Source organism: Lissotriton helveticus, chromosome 5_1 (assembly GCF_964261635.1).
Source record: "Lissotriton helveticus chromosome 5_1, aLisHel1.1, whole genome shotgun sequence".
In the NCBI taxonomy this organism is placed as follows: domain Eukaryota; kingdom Metazoa; phylum Chordata; class Amphibia; order Caudata; family Salamandridae; genus Lissotriton; species Lissotriton helveticus.
In genome coordinates this window covers 8,697,733-8,723,250 of record NC_136065.1, presented here as the reverse complement: position 1 = coordinate 8,723,250, position 25,518 = coordinate 8,697,733, and the positions used below count along the sequence as shown (strand labels likewise).

General features: G+C 42.5%; 1 protein-coding gene across 1 annotated transcript in view; it reads left to right on the top strand.

Moving 5' to 3' along the window:
- Nucleotides 1-25,282, top strand: part of LOC144752890 (antigen peptide transporter 2-like) — a 141,776-nt gene extending 116,494 nt beyond the window's left edge. Inside the window, exons 9-11 of the mRNA XM_078640716.1 lie at nt 162-321; nt 15,155-15,291; nt 24,876-25,282. Coding sequence (XP_078496842.1) covers nt 162-321; nt 15,155-15,291; nt 24,876-25,082 — 504 coding nt within the window. The 3' untranslated portion in view covers nt 25,083-25,282. The remainder of the gene's footprint in view (nt 1-161; nt 322-15,154; nt 15,292-24,875) is intronic.
- The last annotated feature ends 236 nt before the right edge of the window (nt 25,283-25,518 follow it).

Sequence of the window (25,518 nt, the reverse complement as noted above, 5' to 3'; positions counted from 1 at the left end):
CGTGAATGTATTGTTATTAATATTGACATCAACTTTATTGATATTAACAAGATAATGCCCAGGGCCTGTATTGTCCCTTGAGTTCTACAAGCGTCAAACGTTGACACCGTCTCATAAAGACGCTATCACATTCATATTCTTCACTTTTTTTGTCTTCCCAGATCTCGCTGGTGGGGCAGGAGCCCATCCTCTTCACTGGGTCAATCAAAGACAACATCACTTACGGCCTTCAGAATGCCTCAATGTCAGAGGTCACGCAAGCTGCAGAAATAGCCGACGCCAAACAGTTCATCCAGAAGATGGAGAGGACATATGAGATGGGTAAGAAGTGGCATGAGGGTCTGAAGACAACAAGCGGGAGAAAGGGTGAAGCAAAGAATGGGTGCTGGTTGGAATGGAGGGGTATTTATAGGAATGGGTGGGAGACTGCCTAAAGCTAAAGTGAATGTGGGAGAGTGGGTGAAGCAAAGAATGGGTGTTGGATGGAATGGAGTTATATTGATAGGAATGGGTGGGAGACTGACTATGACTGAAGCAAATGTGGGATAATGGGTGGAGTAAAAGATGGGTGGATGGAGTGGTATTGATGGGAATGGGTGAGAGACTCCAGCTGAAGCAAATATGGGATAAGGGGTGAGGCAAAGAATGGGTGCTGGTTGAGATGGAGTGGTATTGATGGAAATGGGTGGGAGACTACACACAGTTAAAGCCAATGTGGGAGAATGGGTGAAGCAAAGAAGGAGAAAAGGGGGAACATGAGGGTGGCACTGAAGGGAACAGTTGAGAAAAAGAGCACAGCAAAGAGGATAGAATAAGCATGAGGTGGGTGGAGGTGGCATGAGGGGGGCACTGAGGGGAACAAATGGTTTAAAGCTGAGAGCTGAGGTACAGCACCAGATGGGTGGGGATGGAATGGAGGGGCACTGAAGGGACTGGGGGGCGGCCTTGAATTAAGGTTACATAGGAAACATGGGGTGGTGGAATAAGGTGACACCAAGAGGAGCTGATGGAAGAATGCAAAGAGCTGCTTCTCCCAATAAAGGGGAGCGTATAAGATTAAGGGGGCTAATTCTGTGGACCAGTCCCTTTCATGGGTAAACATTTATATCTGAACGCTCCAAAGATTATAGTTTTGTAGGTGCAGTAGGATTTATGTAGCGCTTCTTGCTCAGGATGAGGCACTAGAGGACTTCAGGTGGACGGGTAGCAGCATTCTCAGTCGGTTGTGCTCAGTTGCAAGAGTGTGAATCTATAGGGTGGTCCATGTGGATTCATGTTGTGTCTCATCATCATAGGTTCACTCTTAAGGGTTGCTGCATTCATCTAAATGTGCTTAGGTGTACAGAGGCGCTTCACGCCATAAGGGGGAATTCTGTTTTTCCAAAGGTAGTCTGTGCCCATTAAACAGACTGATGCACATGTCTGTTATGTTTAATGGCAGGATCCAGCATTTATTGACAGACATTGCTTAATACATTCTGAAATGGCCATCTCCTGGATTATGCTGCAGCCTTTACCTGGGGTGAGGAACCTTAACCTGACCTCATAGGCTGGATCTAGTGAAACCATCCTCCTCTCTCTCTGCCATAATCAAGACCAGTTTCAACAGAAGTGTAATGGTCGCCATATTTCTCCTGGACCTATCCCATATCTTCCTCGCTGCACATCAGCTCTCCCTCCTAGAGGGGTATGAGAATCGTGGAATCCATCTCTCTTTCCTCACCAACACAGCAAGTATCATCTCATATCCTTGTTTCCAATGAACTCCTTACCACACTGACTCGGGATTACTTCAAAGCTCCATTGGGGGGTTATTGAATAAAAGCAAGTAAAACCGAGGCCCTATTGTTTAATACTATAGCTACTGTTCCTCCAGAAAGTCTCCCGCCTGGGTATACCAGATGCTCTAAAAGGGTCCTCAGAGCCTGTGCAATGGAAGACATGTCAGAACTTTATGACCATAACTTTCTCCAGTCCTTAGACAAATGTCTATCGGCAGATGAAAGCATCTCCCACTGGCTGCCTGGGACAGATTAGCCCTTGTTGAAATTTCCCCTCTCCTGCTCTTTGCCAGGTGGAATGTCCAAGAGTCATGAAAGAACACCCAACTCTGAAACAGGTAACTCAAAGCTAGGCCTTTTTGTGGACCTGTTGCCTGTGTCACACCAGTAAACTGGCAAACGCCTGCCCACCAATCCTTAATTTAGGTCTTCTTCATGGAAACAGCAGGGAGAGGAAATGTGACTACTGTTAGCCACAACTATGTGCAACTGTGAGCAGTAGGGACAATGGTGCTCACCCTAAAAGACACCAAATCCTTTAGAAAGAGACCCAAGTTAAACCCATAGTTTTCTTAAAGTGCCTTAAGTCTGGTGCTTCTATAACCAGGTTCATCCTTCCACCCTTCTATGAAGGGACCCTCAGCACTTAAAGCCAAGACAGCGTAGGCTGTGAGATCCCACATCGCTCACCTTGAGTGCGTGTAGGTGTCTTATGAGCTTGGACATTCAAGGAATGAAGGCCGGCGAGGGGCTCTGTGCCTTGGTCAGCTAGTGATGCACATTGCATGCATCATGTTCATTGCATGCACTGCAGGCACACCTTTGATACAAAAGAGGAGAAGGCAGTCCTGGTGGGGAACCCGAAAGCACAACAGAAGCGGGGGCATAGGTTTCAGGTATGTGTGTGAGGTCAGCGCTGGCTGACAGTTCACTGGACTGTTGCACTCACGGCATCATTCTGTGTTAGACCCCATGGACAGGGTTTCATATCCCAAAATGGGTACAATTGATCTTGGTAAATATAAATACTACATAGAGCTAAGAAACCCCTTGATGTAAATGTGCACTTTACAAACATTTTGGTATTCACAGAAGGCACTTACTCATTTCGGTAATCACAGAAGTTAGTAGTCCTAACTTTAGGACTCCTAAACTGAGAAAAATCCTAACTTTAAGACTTTTGGTATTCACAGAAGGCATTTAGGAGTCCTAAACTTAGGACTCCTAACGTCTGTGAATACCGAAATGAGTAATTGTCTTCCGTGAACACAAAAATGAGTAAGTGCCTTCTGTGAATACCAAAATGGTAGTAAGTTTAGGATTTTGTCTTAAGTTAGTTCTGTGAATTGGGCCCTCAGATTATGTACAACTGAATCCCTGCGGTCTGTAAATCCGATGGAGCACCACACGGCTGCAGAAGACCTTGACCACTGTTTGTTAGTGGAATCCATCTTAGTGTGGAAAAGTAAATTTTGCCATGTTCTGTGTCCCTACGTGTTCCCCATCTTATGTTATGTGTGCATGATTAATATGCATATGTATTCCTTTTGATCGATTAAAGACGCAATTACAGTTGTGTCCATCTCTAGTATGCCAGTTTCCAGTTCTCGTGAATACAACGAGTATTAGGCCTATGTAAAGTTACGTTGCCACGTTTCTCAGTGTGCACGTTATTTCATTGAAAAGTCCCCGTTTCTAGGCCTCAAAAGGGCCCGGACTCAGATTCAGCTCCTGTCTCCTGAACCCTCGCTGAGGAGCGATACAGCCCCCACCTGTATTCCTGACCCTTCACTTACTTCCTGCCTCACAGTGCCCGGCTCGGCCTGGCTCTGCCTCTCAGTCTGCCAAGAGTATGTTATGATTCTAGTTATCAGTCCAGCCCTCCTTCTCTGCATTCCTAAGTTACTGAATCGCATCAATAGTTTCCGTCACAGTCTAGCCTTTACGTCTCCATGTAAGAGAAATACTGTATTAATGGTCATTTAATATTCTTCATCACGCACTACATGTAGAATAATGCATGCACCAGTCTTAGAGTCTGTTAGCCTTTACCCCGATAACTTTTGGATTCTATCAACATGTTCTCTAAACATCAGATACTAGATAGTGTTTAGGTACATGTCGCTCTGACTCTCCAGACTTCAGTCTCTGTTTCTAGCGCAGAAGTCATAGCCCCCAGCTTCTCCTTAGTAACACGTCATTGCCAGTTTGCGCGCACCACTAGGTTAGAGGTCCCGGCTCCTTAGGTAGCCCCCTCCATGTTTCCGCCCCATTTATGACATATTCTGTTACGTTTACATCACATGTCTATGTATACGCCCTGTCCACACCTCCTGTTACACCTACTTTCACCCTTATCTTTCGCGACTGCTACGCACCCCACCCACTGCTCCGCCTATTGTATGTACTGTAATGCAATTGTTTTAGTATATATACTTGTGCATTGTTATTAAAGTTGTGCAGCGCTGCCATCCTATTCCCGTGCAGGTTGTCCTGTTCCTGTCCTTTATGCTGTATTAAACCTGCAAACTCCTACTACCTCGAATCTTGACTCTTATTTATTGAGCTATCTGTTATTTGTTATATCTAGTCAAAAAGAGAGGTATTATTTATTTATTTACCACATAATGGCGCCCGAATAGGGACTTGCCCTTTCCCCACGCGCCGGTGAAGCCACGCAAGCCCCCTGATCCTCTGCAGCCGTGACGGAACCATACCGTGCACGTGCAGATATTTCTGCTTCAAGTATCCCTCAGGCCCACGGAGGAGACGGAGGTTGCGGTCCAGCATCCAGACGAGGCGGTGGAGGAACGCGGCGAGTCCCGACCAGAGCCCAAGCCGAGAGTCCAAGGTCCGAGGTATCCGGAGGCCCACCCGTAACAGAAGTCCGAAGTTCGTGTCCGTCCGGCGTCGAAGCAGTCCAGTCCAGTCCGAGGCTTTCCGTTCTTGCTGCCCGGTGAGTACCGTTGCTGGGGTAGTATCTAGACAGGGTCAATCTAATTGACTCTGGTCCGTGGGTTTGGTGGTACACAGATCCAACACGAAGTGTCCACTCCGGTGGATGCGGGTCCTGACGTGTCTCTTTATGAGACCGGTAAGTTTCGTACTGTTTTAGCAGTGCATCTAGTTTCTGTTCTAGTCCGTTCTGTTCTCGAGAAATTCTGTATTCTGTTTTCAGTATTCCAGGTAGTATTTTGTCAGAACTGTTATTTTTAAATGTCATTCATGTATTTCAATGTCGTGGTATGAAAGTGGTGTAATTATCGTGTTCTATTGTGTATTGTATTGTGTCTAGATTACAGTTCAGTCATGCCTTTGTTTTCCAAACTACGTCAGTTAAAAACTAGAAAAGGTCTGTTAGAAGAAGCAGTTCCTGTCCCGCCTAGGGACAGTCCAGGTCATTTTATGTATCAGAAACATGGCATAAGTGCCATATTATATCTAGATTTATGGGTGGAGTACACCAAAGAGTTAGAAGAAAAGTATAGATGGCCCGTATCAGGTACGTGGGATGCCGAGTGCATCATGCGAGTAGAAGAAGCATTATGGAAAAAGAAAGCCAGACAGTCACAGAAAGATGCCATCGAGTTATGGCGCAAAGAATCTCATAAAAGAACCGAAAAAGAAATCAGAAAGTCAGAATTAAGTAGAGAATCCTTAGAAAGAGCCCAAGAAAGGGAATTAATCGAGATAGGTGAACGAGTTAAAACCGAACAGTCAGATAGACAGAGAAATGCCCTCATTAAGGGTATGTATCCTCTTCTTGCCGAGGGCTTGCCAAAAGCAACCCCGGAGGCATCCAGTCATTTTCCGCCACCCTTGGTTCCGACCAAGCTACGTCACAAACCGACCGCAGCTGATATTTTTATCTCGTCCTATTTGGACGACACAGTCCCAGAATATGCAAATCCCGTTCCGCCAGTCCCTGTAAATCATATAATTCCTGCTCCTCCAGTCACCGGGGCACCTTTTGCAGTACCCGCTACGGTACCCCCGGTCCAGCCCGTAGTACAACTTCCCGCCACATCAGTCACTCTGCCAGCACGAAGAGTATCAGTCGACGATTCCAGTATAGGGGCCGCAGGAGGAGGTCCTCCTGGTACCCCACCGCCAAGTAGGCGTTTAGGAGCAGTAGAGTTACATGAACGTGCGTTACAGCGTACGCCCAAATTTAAGTCCGTTGCAGAAATCAGGCGAGCTCTTACTGAATGCTGTTATGATCCAGTCCCAGGCGAGGATAGCATGGTTATATATTCCATACGTATAAGACAGGTGTCCGAGTATTTGGTCACCCTACCGGACATGAAAGAAGATCTAGACAGAATGTATCGTTTCATTCGTACAGGACAAGATCCAGAAAGTATTGCTAACGTCATGTCTCACAGGAAATCTGAAACCCAGTTTATGTTATTAAAGTTCCTGATCAATTGTTTAATACGGGAACAAGATTCCCCGACTAAAGATCCGACAGAAATGAGAACCCTGACAAAGTGGAGTGATAATATAGCCGAGGGTAAGCACAAGACACTCAGTAGTATAGAGCATATGTACAAGAAAATTCGTAAAGAAATAATAAGGTTACACGAACAACGCAATGAAGCTCTAGGAAGCGAGAAAGAAAATGACTCTTTTACTGAAGAGGTAGAGGACGAGAATACCGCCAGAATAGCGTATGTAGGTAAATCTAGATTTCCAGACCGATATTTGCGTCTAGAACACAAGAAAGTCTTTCATCATCCAGCACCAGAACAAGGCTCTCTAGAACAAGTGTTTCAAGCTACCGATCACATTCTGAAATCACGAATCGGTTATAGTGAGTTAAGTACCATGCATGAACAAGAACTAGCCCGATCAGCAGTCCGATGGATTACTGATTCTACCACTTTTCCAGACGAAATAGTGGCACAAATGTTTCTGAAACTACCCCCAGCCGAGCAGCGACTCGTGGGTATGTATATGATCCAGCACCTCATTACACTGTATGAGGGTCAACATTCTGATCCAGGTCCGTTACATGATGTCCTGAACGAATTACTCCAGTATAGATGGAAAGGTTTAGGTACCGATTTAATTAGTGTCATTCTAGAACAGCGCCACAAATATAGTACGTTTTTGAACCCGCATTTTGTTCATGTCTCACCTCCAGAAAGTAAACCGCTTTATATAGATAGACAGCATCCGCTACGAGAAGTACACCCAGTTAGGACAGCGGCTGGTGAGATGCAACGAGTATTTGTTTACACCCCAGTTACCAAGATGGAACTCTTAGAAATTAAGAAATTAATTCCCTGTCATGACAAAGATCCAGCAGGGTTCCACCGAGAATTAAAAGACATGCTCCGTATGGGAGAATACACGTATCCAGATATTATTAAAATGTTAAAAGTCCTGTTGCCCGCAGGGGTATATGAGAAACTCAAGGAAAAAGATTGGGAGGTGGGAGAGAAAAAGATCGATTGGACAGCTCTAGAAGCTGAAGATAAGATACGAGTACCAGGTACCGGTCTTGGAGACAAATGTAAAGAATTACCAGAACTGTTAATACAAGTTTTACCTAGATTATTGGCCACTAAAAAGGAAGACTGGGATGCAATCTCAGCCTGTAAACAGAAACAAGACGAAGACACTAGTGATTTTTATTCCAGATTTGAGAAATGCTTTATCATAAACAGTGGTTTGAAGACGAGTAGTGAGTCATACCCTCATCTTTTTGTTACTAAATTAGTCGAGAATTCAAGTCCACAAGTTAAGAATCGAGTTTTGAAAGTCGAAAGTACATGGCAAGCTAGTACCCCGTCCCAGATGTTACAGATGCTCCAGTATCACCAGAATAGAATCAGAGAAGAGCAAGAACACGAGAGAAGACGTATGAAAGACACGAAAATGAAAGTACTAGTTGCACAATCTGTTCCTCAAGACAGTCAGAAGAGGGGTCCGAATCAAGCCAGTCATCCTGCAGCTCCCGTTAAAGGGACATGCAATTATTGTAAACAGCCAGGTCATTTCATAAACGAGTGTGCAGTTCTGTAACACAATATAGCTACTGGTAAAACTAAAGAAAGACCACGCCCGCCTAGACAAGAACAAGTTTCACAGACTTCTCAGCCACAGAATGCACAACAGACAGTTCCAGCGCCGCAGCCTATTGCTGCAACACAGCATGTTACACAGCAGATGTACCAGTATGCCCAGTCCGAGTATCCAGAGTATCAACAGTATTCATGAAACAGCCTAGAGAGGGAGGTAGGCTTGCCTCTCATCGAGATTCCTGTAGATCAAGAAGGTCCCTATGTTCATAGTCAAGTATTGGGGAAAGACAGAAAGTTTCTGATTGATACAGGGGCAAGTAGGACTACTATAAGTCACGCCGAAGTTCCAGGGGCTCCGCTCTCAGGCTCAAGAAATGTTTCCCTTGGATTTTCAGGAAAGCCTATTGTAAACGAGATTTCTAAACCAGTTACTCTAGAAGTAGGTCCATTGTCCCGAACTACTGATCTATTACTTACGAAGTCATGTCCAGAAAATTTGTTAGGTATTAAGACACTGAAAGAATTAGGTGCAGTTATTTGTTGTTCCCCAGAGGGAATACGTTTGTTTTTACGTGACTTCAAGGGTCACTATGTATTACGAGATTTTGATCCGAGATTGTCTAATGTTCCGCAGCATCTATGGGCGCAAGGTCCAACTGATGTTGGCTTCATGCAAATCACACCCCATCGTGTGACTCTCAAGCAAGGTATAGTCCTGCCACGAATCAGACAGTACAGATTGCCACCTGAGGCTGTAGCAGCCTTATCCAAAATTATTGACGAGCTCATGGCTCAAGGGGTAGTTGTAGAAACTGACTCCAATGTATGTAATTCTCCGATCATTCCAGTCATGAAGCGTACTGATCCAAATGCACCCCCAGTATATCGATTAGTGATTGACCTTCGAGAACTAAATAAATGTATTATTCCTCAGTATCCAGTAGTTCCAGATATTTCATCCCTATTGACAGCCATTGATTCTGAGGCAATATTCTTTACCGTAATCGACCTCAAGAACGCATTTTTCAGTGTTCCAATTCATCCAGATAGCCAGTACCTTTTCGGTTTTTGTTTAAATGGAAGGAGCTATAAATTCACACGAGCTCCTCAAGGTTTCACAGAAAGTCCTAGTATTTACAGTCAAGCACTTAAGAGGCAATTAGACAACATTCACATGCCAACTGACACTGCCCTGCTCCAGTATGTCGATGATCTACTAATCACAGCCCGTTCTGAACGTGCTTGCGAGCGAGCATCACTTACAGTCTTGTATTTCCTAGCCGAGATGGGGCACAAGGTGTCCCCTTCGAAGCTTCAATTCTGTGTCCAGCAAGTGATCTACTTAGGCCACTTACTGTCCAAGTGGGGTAGGCAGTTGACACCCGACCGTATCCAGTTAATAGCGAGTCTTCCTCAGCCCAAGACACAGAAGGAGGTACGTGCTTTTATCGGCCTTACTTCTTATTGCAGACAATGGATTCCTCAGTATGCATTTCTAGCCAAGCCACTGATACAGTTAATGACTCAGGAGGCAGCCGTATCGACTGTCCTCCCTTGGACATCTGAACATACACTTAGTTTCAATGAGTTAAAGAAAGCTTTATGCCAAGCTCCTGTTCTAGCTACACCGAACTACAGTAAGCCTTTTACACTTTTCGTCACAGAACGCGATGGTACAGCATTATCTGTTCTCACACAAGATCAAGCAGGACAGTACAAGCCCTGTGCTTATTTTTCTAGCACACTAGGGGGCATATTATCAAGGGGGTTTATCTCCGCTTTTTTGGCTTTAAAAGCCAAGAAAGCGGAGATAAAATTATCTCCCTATTACCTAGCTGTCGCTAACACCAGTTAGCGACAGCTAGTAGGAGATAGCGACCATCTTGGGCCCCACTTTGCATGTCAGTGATATTTATCACTAATGACATGCAAAGTGGGCGTGCCAAGATGTTAGCGACTGGAAACAGTCGCTAACATCGCTATCTCCTATTACCAACTTTTGGAGATATTCGCGCTAAGCGCGAATATCTCCAAAAACTAACACCTGCCCTGAGCAGTTCTTAGCCATGTTATCCAATGGGAGGTGGATAACATGGCTAAGAGCATTAGCTCGGTAATGCATGAATATCGGTAACTTTCCAGCGATATTCATGCATTGCGGCCGTTTTTTATCGCATTTGCGATAAACCTTGATAATAGCAAGGTTTATCTGCGATAATTTCTGACGATGCTTAGCGTTAAAAAATTCGTTGCTAAGCATCGTTAGCGATAAATATCGCTTAACGCTGGTAATATGCCCCAAGATCCTGTAGCCCAGGCTCTGCCTGCGTGCCTCAAGTCAGTTGCAGCCACAGCACTAGCTATCAGACAAAGTGATTCCATAGTATTAGGACATTCCTTGACAGTACAAGTTCCACACTCCGTGGAAGTTCTTTTAAACCGAACACAGACTCAGCACTTGACAATTGCACGTTTAACAGGTTATGAACTGACACTGTTCCAGCCACACATAGAAATCAGACGCTGCAACGTTCTAAATCCTGCTACACTGTTACCGTCAGTTAATTTAAATCCTGCCACACATGACTGTGTGGAAGTAGTTAACACTATGACCAAGCCAAAACAAGATCTGACAGATATTCCATTACCAGATCCTGACCTGACACTTTATGTGGATGGTTCATGTATGAGAACAAGTACAGGAGAACTAGTAGCCGCGTATGCAGTGACTACTGACACTGAAGTTATTGAAACACACCGTATTGACACCCTGTCTGCTCAAGCAGCAGAGCTAGTTGCTCTGACCCAAGCCTGCATACACGCCAAGAACCTGAAAGTTAATGTTTACACAGATTCACGCTACGCATTCGGAGTTGTACACGACTTCGGAGTGCTCTGGCAGGAGAGAGGTTTCATGACCTCTCATGGAACCAAGATCCAGCATGGTCTCCTTATTCAAGCTCTGTTAGATGCCATACATTTACCGACATCTATTGCTATCATGAAGTGCAAAGCACACACGAAAGTTACTGACACTATTTCCCAGGGTAATGATCTAGCAGATCGAACAGCCAAGCTTACAGCACAGACACCAGACATACCAGTTAACAAGACACCGACATCCACTCTAGAACAGACTACTTGTATGACAGTTAAGGACCCTACTCAAGATGTCATAGATATCCAGTTACATGCTACCCCCGAAGAAATTAAGAAATGGTCCGAACAAGGAGGGGTCCAGACAGATCAGGGATGGGTGACGAAGGGTAGAGCCACATGGTTTCTCCCCGACTCTATGGTTCAAGTCATTGTCAATACCGCACATAGTCCAGCACACCTAGGAGAAAAAGCCATGTTAGACAGTATCCAGAACATTTGGTTTAACAAGCACTTACGAGCTGCAGCCAAGCAGAAAGTCCGTACCTGTATGATATGTTGCCAGTTTAATCCAGGTAAAAGTGTCCCGGTGGAACAAGGTGGTTTCCAGCCCCCTGACCACCCTTTTGAGGTCCTCCAGATGGATTATATTCAGATGGAGCGATGTCGAGGTTTCAAGTATGTCCTTGTAGTTGTATGCGCTTTGTCCAGGTGGACAGAAGCATATCCAGTCCCAGATTACACAGCCGCGACCACTGCCAAGCAGTTGGTTCGTGAATTCTTCCCCCGTTATGGACTCCCTAGGGTCGTATATTCTGATAACGGCCAGCCATTCTCATCTGAACTGATGAAACACGTTTCCCTTTTGTTAGGATACCAGTGGAAGTTCCATTGTGTACGCCATCCTGAAGCAGCCGGTCTCGTAGAGAGACATAATCAAACCTTGAAAATACGCATTGCCAAAGTGTGTCAAGAAAAAGGTGTAGACTGGTTAGTTGCTCTGCCAGTCGCTCTGTTTTATATGCGCATGGTCGCACATTCCAGATCAGGTCTGTCCCCGTATGAGGTCGTATTCGGCCGCCCCCCAAATATGTGGGGTACACCTAGACCCCGAAGTATTACAGATGTTTCCAGTAATATGCTGACAGATTACCTAGCTTCCTTGATGTCTGCCCTACACTCTTGTCGTTCACAGGTTGCCGCTGCATTTCCCGACAATACTGAAGTCAAGCCACACGAGATCCTTCCAGGCTCTTTCGTTCTCGTCAGGAATTTTGATCGTTCAAGTCCGCTGGAGCCTCGCTGGAAGGAGCCAAAGTTAGTTCTCCTGACCACCCGTACTGCCGTCAAGTTGGAAGGCAGGAAGGGGTGGGTCCACCTGTCGCATGTAAAGACATTTCACGGACTCCGACCACGAACTGTTTCCAAGAACTTTTCCAAGGATTGCCAAGATACTATTCTTAAGGACTGTCCCGCAAATGACATTGATTCAAAGCCTCCCCTGGTAGAGGAAACTCCGCAGCAGGAGTATAAGAAGAAATTATGGTCTAGTAAATTAAGTCAGCCAGTTTAATTGTCTAAGTCCTCCCCTAGGTGAAACGGTTAAATAGGTATCTGACATGTATAAAATAGACCCCCATAGTGAGAGAGTTAGTCAAAACTCAATCCGATGTATCGTTTTTCTAAGTTTTCTATTGTTTTTCAGCCTCATGGTTACCTGCACGAGTTATGCATTTCATTTATGTTTTTCAATTTCTCATGTAAATAAGTCTTCTAATGCTACAGTAGAGCACACGTTTAGTGATCTGCCTCCTCATGAACTATCTTATCGTCTTGCTATGCGAAACAATTCCTTTATTAGCATGTTACATTATTCACACCAGACCAGCAATGCCACTAATTGTTGGGTGTGTGGTCGACTCCCCCCTTTCCAGACACCGAAGGGAGTTCTGCCACTGTTTCCTTATCCATTTTCACATAACGGTTCATGTGGAGCATGGTCCACGTTAACGTCATCCTCAACTGATATGTCTTTTCTGAATAGTACATGTTTTCCAGACAAGCAAGGTCTTCCCCACAGAACAGGGTTAGATCTAGAAAATGAAGTTTATAATTTGGGTAATTATTCTTCGAATTTCATGGTCCTGAATGTTCAGTCTGATTCTACTCCAGACTTACCTGCTATGTCAGTACTACCAGTCAAAGGCGAATTATGTGTCAGAAATAATGGTTCCGTACATGTAGGACATAGTGATTGTACTACTATTGTCCAGTATAGTGACAGTGGGAAATCTATTTTCAAAGCTTCACGTCATTCTTATTTTATTTGTGGTCAGACCGCATATGTTCGTTTGCCCCTCGATTGGGAGGGAACTTGTTACATTGCCTTCCTACTGCCACCAGTTTTCCTAGCCCCACCTGACTATCATAGGAACTCCCACCTAGTACATACTAGACACAAGAGAGACCTCCCGATTGTTGATTATACTGAAACTGCTCTAGAACAATATATAGATCTCAATAAAGGTTTCTTTCCCTACTTAGGTACTGTCGTGAATAGTAAACTGATACGTAGATTAACCAGAACCCTTGAAGTAGTAGTGACTGAAACTACTTCTGCTCTAGGTAACCTAACCGAAGAGCAATCTGCTATGAGAGTTGTCGTGCTCCAAAATCGTCTCGTTCTTGACGTCATACTGGCCGATAGAGGAGGAGCATGTAGAGTCATCGGATCTAGTTGCTGCATTTTCATTCCTAATAACGCGCCGTCTGTTTATTCAGCTATAACCAGACTTCATGAAATTGCCCATCTGTTACACCAAAATCCAGGCACCTGGACATGGTCCGGTTGGTTCTGGAGTATAATTTCTGCCTGGGGATGGAAAGTATTGTCCTTTCTAGGTATTGCAGTAGCGATCATATTCAGTTGCTGCCTCTGTATACAATGTGGCCCTGCGATTTGCGGCATTTGTGCTACCTCTTGTATTCCTAGTCCCAAGTCCCGTCCTAAATCCCGTTCCAAGACAATTCGAGACGAGCAAATGATACTGTATGAAATGATAGATGGTATCATGAGTATTGATGTTTCCTGATGGAAACGTAGTGACAAGGAGGGAATGTGGAAAAGTAAATTTTGCCATGTTCTGTGTCCCTACGTGTTCCCCATCTTATGTTATGTGTGCATGATTAATATGCATATGTATTCCTTTTGATCGATTAAAGACGCAATTACAGTTGTGTCCATCTCTAGTATGCCAGTTTCCAGTTCTCGTGAATACAACGAGTATTAGGCCTATGTAAAGTTACGTTGCCACGTTTCTCAGTGTGCACGTTATTTCATTGAAAAGTCCCCGTTTCTAGGCCTCAAAAGGGCCCGGACCTGTATTCCTGACCCTTCACTTACTTCCTGCCTCACAGTGCCGGCTCGGCCTGGCTCTGCCTCTCAGTCTGCCAAGAGTATGTTATGATTCTAGTTATCAGTCCAGCCCTCCTTCTCTGCATTCCTAAGTTACTGAATCGCATCAATAGTTTCCGTCACAGTCTAGCCTTTACGTCTCCATGTAAGAGAAATACTGTATTAATGGTCATTTAATATTCCTCAACACACACTACATGTAGAATAATTCATGCACCAGTCTTAGAATCTGTTAGCCTTTACCCCGATAACTTTTGGATTCTATCAACATGTTCTCTAAACATCAGATACTAGATAGTGTTTAGGTACATGTCGCTCTGACTCTCCAGACTTCAGTCTCTGTTTCTAGCGCAGAAGTCATAGCCCCCAGCTTCTCCTTAGTAACACGTCATTGCCAGTTTGCGCGCACCACTAGGTTAGAGGTCCCGGCTCCTTAGGTAGCCCCCTCCATGTTTCCGCCCCATTTATGACATATTCTGTTACGTTTACATCACATGTCTATGTATACGCCCTGTCCACACCTCCTGTTACACCTACTTTCACCCTTATCTTTCGCGACTGCTACGCACCCCACCCACTGCTCCGCCTATTGTATGTACTGTAATGCAATTGTTTTAGTATATATACTTGTGCATTGTTATTAAAGTTGTGCAGCGCTGCCATCCTATTCCCGTGCAGGTTGTCCTGTTCCTGTCCTTTATGCTGTATTAAACCTGCAAACTCCTACTACCTCGAATCTTGACTCTTATTTATTGAGCTATCTGTTATTTGTTATATCTAGTCAAAAAGAGAGGTATTATTTATTTATTTACCACATTAGTACCAACCCACTCTAGGCCTATTGCATAAGTGGCCAAGACACAGCCAGTGTATAAATCATAGGTCCTAACGCATTCAATGTACAATCTTAACAACAAACTCAACAGTACGTACAGTGCCCGGATGCATCTTTTTGCTAGATCAGTGCTGTATTCCACATGAGTATTGCGAGTACACGCCCATACATGTTTCTTCATTTGGTTTCTCACCTTATTGTTATCCGTGCTGCGCAGATGTTGGGGAGCAAGGAAGTCTCCTGGCCAGGGGACAGAAGCAGCGCATCGCAGTCGCCCGAGCACTGGTCCGGCGCCCACAGGTGCTGATCCTGGACGAGGCCTCCAGCTGCCTGGATGTGGACACCGAGCACAAGGTAAACACTGCACTGTTTTAAGACCGTAGATCTCCCTGTATCCCCTTGGAATGGCTCACGTCATCCTCCACGTCATCCCCTTAACTCAGCTCAGTCCACCACACATAGTTATAGTTTTCACTAGCCTAGGCTTAATACTCTTTCCACCTCTTCTGTTTCTGAGTAAACAACTCCACAGCTTTTGTATTAGGGAACCACCCAGGGTTTAGGTTTGATGACCTCACAACCTCTCAACCTGAACAATTCCTGCTGTCAAATGTGGGGTATTGTCCTAATTCACATCAGTGCCTCCAAACCACTCACTACAGAGACATTACCTGCCACTACTCTGTAGCCATTATTAGCCCTTATAATGAGGATGGTACAAATTACATCACAACACCCAAGTCACAAAAGTAAAGGATGTGCAACTGCAGAATGGCAAGTCACAGTGTACAATGTGTGATTCTTAGCAGATTGTAATGATACGGTGAGTGTGTAAAAAGCATCATCTCTTCCATGTGAGTCATACTTGAACGTATAAAGACTTTGCGACCCTATTACAAGTGACCGACTTGTTGAGGCAGGTGTTACTGGTTTGTATTCTTGAAGTGGTCTGTGATGGACAGCCTCTGCTCTGCACATTAGGGTTGTGGGCATCCTGGGAAGAGGGCAGTGATCCAGGTGACCACTGCATGCTACCACCAGTGCCTTCTAAAGAACAGCCATAATGAGATGGAGGTCTGTGGTCTCAGGTAGGACTCCAATGCAGCACTCCTGATGCAAGGACCCACAATCTGATTCCCACCCACTTTTATTGAGGTGAGAAGTTGGCAAATTTGAGCAACCTGCCCCTTCATGGAGCAAGGTCTTAGTACATCCCTCGGACCACAGAGGAAGAAGCATGTTGCAGCACTCCCCTTTACTATGTCAGGAGCTAAGGACATGGATTACTCACAAATATAAAACAAAATTGGAGTCAAAACATAAGATGACCCTAGGATATCCATGCCTGTCCCTTGACTGGGGGAGGAGTGGGATTCATTGTCTGCATAGGTGCTTAAAGACACTTTTGATGTTTAGCCTCTGACCTACTCACTCCACAAATACTAACCTTTATCTCAAAACCATTGCTCATACCTGGCCTCCGATCTATTTCCCTAAGTGACTTCATGTTCAGGGCCATATCTAAAAGGTCCATATACACTGAATCACCCATCTTGCTTCTAAAGGTTGTTGGCAGAACAAACGTTTCTTCTCTAAGTAAATTACTATCTTTAAATTACCTCTCTGCTGTCAGAGTTGTAGTACCATACAAGACATCTCGCCACCGGTCATGTTTTTCTAATAAAATCAGTTGTCTCACGGTGTCCTATTGCAAACCTTTCCTCCATTCCTGTTCCGTAACAGATTTACTCTGTTCCAGGTGCACTTGCTACACCAAACATTCTAAATCCTTATCCCGGTTAAACACTTCTCTCTCCAGACCATCTTCCACATAGATATACACTCGGATTTCTTGTTGTGAACAAGCAGTATTTCCACAGTTGTGTGCCAAAGCTCACAGTGGGTTTGCTTGTATGCACAAGTGTTCCACTAAAAATGTATATGGGCTGTTTGCAATGTCATTTTTGTTCCTTCAGATATGGCTGACATATGTCCACAGTCCACATGCGAGTTCACATATTTTATCATTAGAACTTGATTTTTTCTGGAGCCTTCAAACAAGAGAACTTAAGGTGCTACAGCTTCTTCTTGGCTCCTGTTTTTGTGATAACAGCATGGTAGATCCTTTGCGAGGGTTTTTTATTCTAACTAAGTCACCTACCTTTATGATTGTTCTTTTTACTGCTTTCCTTACATCAAAATATTTTTTGTTTTCAGACATCTTTTTCATCTCTTTTTCCAATTTCTCCTGACCATTTTCAACATTCTTCAATTCAGGTAATTTGTTTAAAATCCACGAGGGACTTAACACGGTATTGGGTTTCCTTTTGCAAGGTAGCTCAAAAGGAGTTCTTCCAGTCGCAGAATGAGGAGAAAATCTGTAGGTTTTAACCTTGTTCAACACTTCAATTTGCCAACACTTGTTATGTGAAACAGCACGTTGAATGGTTTCTTTAAGTACTCTGTTGAACCTTTCAACAACACCATTCATTTCAGGATGATATAAGGAAGATTTGTTGTGCTTAATCCCTCTATCCGACAAATACTTCTCCAATTCTTTTGATGTAAATTGAACACCATTGTCTGACAACATTATGTTAGGAAACCTTCACTTTCAAATATTTCCTCAAGAAATTTTACCACATCTCTTGTCTCTACGGAGTTAATATTCTTGACCTCTGGACATCTTGAGTAGATATCAATAAGAACTAAGATGTATTCATCTGTGCTTGTGTGCTTTATTGGACCTAAAATGTCTATAGCAACTTCTTCCCAACCTAGTTTTGGAAGTTCTCTTAAGGTCAAGGGTTGAACTCTTGGCTTGAATATTTTGTCCTATTTATTGCATTCAATACATTCTCTCACTGACCTTTCCATGGAGATGTCTATCCCTGGCCACCAGTAAGTTTGTCTCAAAATTTCTTTGGTTTTAGAAGTACCAGGATGACTTTCATGGGCAAATTTGATTAACTGATTTCTCAAGTTGGATGGAGGTATTAACCTGTTTCCACAAAACAAAATGTCATTGTGGGAAGATAACTCATCTTTTACTTGAGAGAAACCAGATAAAGTATCACTTGTTACATCACACCTTTTCCAACTTTTTTTGATGCAATACAAGACAGACTGTAGAGTTTTATCTTTTAACAATTCACTAATCCAAACATCTTCTTTTATTATGCTTTCTGTGATAATGCAAACAGCATAATCATCAAAATCGCTAAAAGAGTCCTCGAAAATGTCATCCTCGGTGTCATTACTTGAAACTAAACAAGAACAACAGTCTTCTATATTATTTTTAGCACCTGGGACATATTCAACATGAAAATTAAATTCTCGGAGAACAATCACCCAATTACATATTCTTGAAGATAACGTTGTCTAAACCTTTTTATTTATCTCTTCACAATCCTTAAAGACATGTTCCAAAAGACTGCTGCAGCTGATATTAATCCAAAAGGCATTCTCAAGAATGTGTAGGTGCCAAAAGGTGTTATAAAAGCTGTAAGGCATTGAGAGGTATCATGAAACTTTATTTGATGGTATGCCGAGGCTAAGTCTATTGAAGAGAAGAATTTTGCCCCTCCCAACAGTGATACCATTTCTGCAATATTAGGTAATGGATAATGGTCTACGACTACAAACTTATTGAGTTCTCTTAAATCAATGCAGAGTCTGGACTCACCATTGGCTTTGAGTGCCATTACAACAGGAGCCAACCATTCTGTGGCTTCCACTCCAGCAATGATACCATTTTTCAAAAGTTTATCAAGTTCAACTTTCATTTTTTCCTTGACCTTGATGGGAACACCTCTAACTTCACTAACGATCGGTTTTGGATTTTCTTTCAATAAAATCTTATGTGAATACACTTTCAAACCACCTAATTGTTCTTTGAATACCTTTGGAAGTTCACTCTCAAATGAGGACACAGATGCTCGTAGTAATTTACTTTGATCCCCTAAAGCGGTTGTAACATGACTCAACTGATCACAGGTTGCTACATTTTGTTTCAGTTTTATGGATGGAGTTTCATTAGGATCCAGAATCACTTTAGATCTTTCTGAAGAGCCCAACTTTCCTGGGAATCGCCTCTTTCTGAAACGTAAATCTTCCCTGTGGTTGAATTGGATTTGAAAGAGATATTACCGTTAAAGAATCCAGACAGCTTAATAGGTTCACCTCCATAGCCTCTAGCTTTGATATCTAGTTTGTGTAAATCCACTTTGTTGCATAAGAACTCATCATAAACCGTTTTTGGAATCAGAGTTACTTTTGCACCAGTATCGAACAACATTTTTACAGGTACATTTTCAATTAGAACAATATCAAAAGGACCATCTTTGTTTCCATCACTAATTGACATATTAATTTCCTCAACTTCACACTCATCATCATAAGAGATTTCTTGAACTTACTTCTTAAAGGAACCAGTGCGACAACATTGCGAAATGTGACCCCTTTTTAAAAAAAAAAATTCAAATGGCTCTCCAGCCTATACAATCTTTAAAATGTGTTGTATGACCATTCTCACCACATCTATAACAAGTACCTTGACATTTTCTTTGAGCAGAATCATTTTTAAAATTATCACTACCAATGGGTTCTTCTTTATACTTATTCAACTTTTTGTTTTGAAGTGAGTAATTAATTTCTCCTTTGTTGTGTTGAGAAGGTAAAACATTGCTAAACTTATTCTTACTCTTGTTTACAACATGAATTTCACTTTCTTTTTGAGTTTCATCAACTTTCTTGTTTAGTTCTTCAACACGTGCTTTGGTGTTCACAAGATTTAGCTATATAAATCACTTATGTAAGAGAAGGATTATCTTTAGCCCAACATTGCTCTTTTACTTTGTCTAACGAACAACCTAACATAAATTGATCCCTCAACCTCTCTTCATAACTAGACCCAAAATTACAAGTTGAAGCTAGTTTTCTCAATTCAGTAATGTATTCGTCCGCATTTTCACCAGACCTTTGCATGCATGCGCCTGCCAAAGTGATGTCTTTCTAAAACAGTTAAAACTTTTGGTAGGAAATGAAGATCTTATTTTTTTTAGACAAATTTCATAATCATTGAGATTGTCAACATCTTGAGAGGATAAATCAGGAAGATGTTGGAATATTTCCTGACCCTCAGAGCCCAGACAATGTAAAAGAAGAGACATTTGTTTCCGCACTGAGACACCACATACTCTTGAATAGTGTGAAAACACAATTTTCCAATTTTTCCACGGAATTGATGGCTCCCCAGGAGTAGACAAGAAAAATAGAGGATGAGGCACATTTTGCATGCTTGAGACGAAATTAGTAAGAACTGTATAGAAACACCTGTATTATAAGAGTATATGTTGGACAAAATGAAAGAGATAATAAATACAATTTAAAACACTCAAAGTGAAGATAGGCAAAGTATATAGTGAGCCTATCACTGAACAGGAGAACATGGAATGTTTCCCACAGAGTATTGTCTATTATACTTTGAAGTAGAATGATGGTGAAGCTTCCTTTGTTGGATTATAGTTGAACAGAATATTCTTTATTGATTCATGTGAGAACAAAGGTGAAATAATAGAACCTTGAAAGTTGCTCCTAGAAATTTATAGAACACTCCTCTGTAACAAAGAAAATTCTAATTTTAGAACCACTCACAATGTATTCTAAAAAGAAGTAAAGTTAGCATTCTAGTCTTTTTCTTTTTTAATGATGCAAACAGGAAGTCAGTTTAGCGTTGTAGTTTACCAACAGGAAGCGAAATTAAAGTTGAACAGGAAGAGAAGTTAGCGTTTCAGTCTACCAACAGGAAGCATAATTAACTTTCAACAGGAAGCAAGGGTAGCGCTCTAGTGTTCCTTGAATGAGAATGACGTAAATTGGAGGAAGAGAAAGAATGCTCGTGTGTGAAGAAGCAGCGCACAGAGAACACTAGGTAATTTGAACGATAACAATATTGAAGGCAGTAAGTTGAAAGCGTTTCCAAGCAAATAAACTGTAGTTGAACATTAAAACTTCAATTAAAATGATGTGTTCTCATTTTTAACAAAAACAAGTCAAAACACAGTTTTTTCTTTGCTTCGTTAAGTAGCGTGGGTCACACAACACATCCAAATCTCTCAAATAAGAAAGTTTTATCTATGGTTTTACGGCTCCTCAGTAAAATAGGCTTGGTGAACATAGAATAAAATAAGCTTTCCTCTCCAACTTCAGAACACAAAGAGAGAAGTCTGTACAGAATGTGCTCAACAGAAGTACATCCAACAGACACAAAGGGATTCTCTCTCCTCTTTTTAAATGAAAGAAAAGATTATTCTGAGGAGAATATCTCTAATAAATGACTCAAACCAAAATAGGTAAATACGATTGATAAAGAGTTTTGAGGCAACTTTGTAATGTTGATGAAGTTGAAGAAATGTTCTCAAAATTATGAAAAGTGGAGCTAGTAACGATGAGGTGAGATCAATGAGTTCTTTACCTCTTCACTATTGTAAAGATCACGGTAATCCAGTTAAATATAAATCCAAAGGTTTATTGAAGTTGATCCTTTACACCTCAGCCTGTCAACTCAGCTGTAGTCCATCCAACTGCTTTCTTAAATCTAAACATTCTCAAGATGCAATTTACAGAACAGTACTATGTCATATGCAATATGGCAAGTATAACATTCTACATAAAGACCTACAGAGTCTTAGATTACAATGTCAACAATATTACAACACTCCACCTTCACTAGCATTCACGGTTAGATATGGAGACTTTCCTTGGACAAAGGCATGCAAAATGGGAGCCAATATTAGGGTCTATTTGACAAATATGAGAAAGAATGAGTTTAGTCCTTCCCTTAGACAAATCTCTCCCCTTCCACATTAATCTAGTAAATGCTCCCTTTAGCAAGTGAATAAACCCCTCTCTTTTGGGGCTTGAAAATAATCATCAGTTGCCTTTAGCATGGAGGCTTTTTTGTCCTTCTGTAGCAATGATAAGCCAGGTATTCTACTTCCTTGTTTCCAAAAGCACATTTGTGTTTTAATCACTTAAACCCAACAGTTGCTACATCCTCATATTTAGTATGGTCTGTGATTCTCGTTGAACCTTAGGATATTATCCTAAAAGGCCAGAACTACATTCATTACCTTAAACAGGTTTACCCAATCCTCATGAAGACTTTCAACACTAAGCCAAAACATATTGCTCTAAACTGAAACATGCCATTATGTGTTACTTAAGCGGACACAACATCTCCACCAAAACCGCAAGACAATACACTTATGCAGATACATCTTAAAAAATGACCTGGCTGAGCACAGCGTGGCAATAGTCTCATCCATCTTTGGCAGATGAGGGACATCTCCGAAAACCATCTGGCTGTAATCAAAAAGGTCAATGCACATACGGAGTTCACTGTTAGTTTTGCACTCAACCACAAATGGCGACAACCATACTGACGCCACAATAAACTTAGTCAGTAGAAGAAACTAGCTACAGAGGCATTCTCTAAGAGGGTTACAGGAAAGCCTAAAATGAGCTATTCTAGCGATCATGTGAGTCTCAAATTCAGAAGCTAAAATACAGAATATTTTGACCAAAAGTACAGAAAGAAGGAAGAAGTAGGACTAAATTGGATCGGGAGATGGGCAATTTCGAGATCTGATGCGGAATTCATATCCATGAGTATAGGGGGTATTCCGACATGAACAGTCTGTGACTCTCTGGGATCTCATAGGCAGTGCTCAGCTGTCACAGCCATGAAGGACACATTCAACAAAAGCAGCTGAACAAAACATTTTGACACTATTATCTTGGAACAGAGCTGAGACCCAACCTCAGTTAGATCACTTTAATATCATTGTTTTATTGAAATGCAGATGCCATACGGAGACAATAACCCTGGCATTTGTCAGATGTGCAGGTAAATGGCTAAAAGTTGTTGATAAAAAGGCAATTTGAACTAATCATATTGCCAAAAAATTCCAAATAAAGTATTCAGAACCAAGATAATGACTCTCGGTAGGGGCAACAATAACTTTTCTTCTTTGCAAGGAAAACCAAGTTAGAAATATTTACACATGAAAAGTACTGAGGCATTTTGTTTACACCCACTCGAACTGATCTGAACATTGGAATGGTATGGCTTCAAAAGTCAGCAGAACTTGGGTGGGTTTAAAGATCTTGCATTTCATATTGGGGCGGGGACCAACAGCCTCGGTGCTGAAGGTCCCGTAAAGCTGTGCTAAAATCAGGCATAACCGTGGTATCAAAGTTTGACAACTGAATTCTATCATTTAAATGATATGCAATGATCTGAAAACGACTGGCTAGCACCAGGGATACGACCTCAACGGGTTGGTCATTTTGTTATTTTTCATCAGAAAACTCCCTTCTTGCAGCAGATAAATCTTGAACACATCCTGGAAGGATCCCTAGTGTTCTGCATCGTGTATCCGAACAATTACTCCCAAAACAATTAATGAAAAGCGCCATTAGGATGACGCACCTGCCTTAGTATGTTACAAATAGGTTTAGGTCTCAATACCACTTGACCTTCTCCCACAGATATCCAGTCCTCAGACTTTAGCTCAAATCAGAAGGGATCTCATGAGATTTACATTGGACGCGTTTTAATACATCAGAGGCCATGGGGAGCATCCCCTAACAAAACATGTTGATGATGTCACTTATGTCTCATCTGATCACATCAAGCCCTGGGTTAGAAAGAATTAGCAGCAATCATTAATTGGTGATTAGAATTAGAACTGTGAGAGATGCCATTCACCTTTCTTGCTGCCACTAAACTACTTCAGATCTGGTACATTTGGAAACTGACTACAAACATTTTAGCATCAGTTATATTAATATTATCCGAGCCAGCTGTAATTTACACATTTTAATATTCTTTGATGGGGATACACATGATGGCGATAACAAATGTAAAGAATAATTTTTGCAAATAATCATCTTGAAAGGTTTGACGAATGACTGAAGTTAAATATATTGCTCAAATCAGTTTTCCCCTAGAGATGTATATCGATTATACCTCTCCGTTTTAGATGTACTACCTTGTATAATAAATACATATTTTGTATCTTTCTAAATATTTTGTCACTATTTTTCATTTGTCTATTGTTCAGCAATTGTTGAGCTTTTTATTTGACTGAAGTTGCCCTAGCCCATTTACAGTATGTATTTCCCTGTCTAGGTGAACTTCACAATAGTTTTAAAGGGGACCTCTTGTCTTTTCATAGCCTTTCAATCTCTTCCAGATGTAGGGGTAAGCCTCTCACTCTCTTCCAGGTGCAGGTGTAAGCCTCTCACTCTTCCAGGTGCAGGTATAAACCTCTCCTTCTCTTCCAGATGCAGGCGTAAGCCTCTACCTCTCTTCCAGGTGCAGATGTTAGCCTCTCAATCTCTTCTAGATGTAGTTGTAAGCCTCTCACTTTCTTCCAGATACATGTGTAAGCCATTCACTCTATTGCAGGTGCAGGTGTAAGACTCTCTCTCTTCCAGGTACAGGTTTAAGCCCCTCCCTTTCTTCCAAATACAGGTGTAAGTCTCTCAGTCTCTTCCATATGCAAGTGTAAGTCTCTCACTCTCTTCCTGATGCAGAAGTAAGTCTCTCACTCTCTTTCAGTTGCAGGTTTAGGCCTCTTGGTCTCTTCCAGATACAGATGTAGGCCTCTCCCTCTCTTCCACATGCAGGTGTAAGCCTCTCATTCCCTTCTAGATGCATGTGTAAGATTCTCACTCTCTTCCATGTGCAGGTGTAAGTCTCTCACTCTCTTCCTGATGCAGAAGTAAGTCTCTCACTCTCTTCAAGCTGGAGGTGTAAGTCTCTCAGTCTCTTCCAGGTGCAGGTGTAAGCCTCTCCCTCTCTTTCAGGTGCAGGTGTAAGTCTTTCACTCGATTCCAGATACAGATGTAAGCCTCTCCCTCTCTTCCAGGTGCAGGACGCTCTGTCACGGATCCCGGGGTTGACCATGCTGATCATCGCTCACAGACTCAAGACAGTGGAGAATGCGGATCACATCATCGTGATGGAGGAGGGGCGGGTAGTGCAAGAAGGAACTCACCAGCAGCTGATGGAGACGGAGGGACTCTACCAGCGACTAGTGCAGCGGCGCTTCCTGGAAAACGGGAGCGGCCACTGAGCAAAGAAAGAATCAGTTGAGATTGAGCAACGGCAAACCCAGAGACTCAACAAGAGTGGAGCCTGGTTGCACGGGGTAGTGAATCCTTAGAAAGGAGGTTAAAGGTATAAAAGTGGAGCCCCACACATAGAACAAGCTGAGGACAGAGCGACAAAGCGATGCGTCACCATACCGGAGAGTATGGTAACAAAGTTACCCAATCACAAGTGAAACCAACCTTTATTATTAGTTTATCACTCCAACACCATCGCTGTCTTGCATTCAGCACTGAATGGTGAGCCATTGACAATGTATGGCGGAAACCACTCAAAGATGGCCATCCAATTGCTAATGCTTTTTAAAGTATGTGCGGCCAAGGTGGCAGACGCGGTATCAGCAACGTGTCATGGACATGTGCTACCAATTTAAAGGCCAGGCACATTGGCTTAGCCGATGC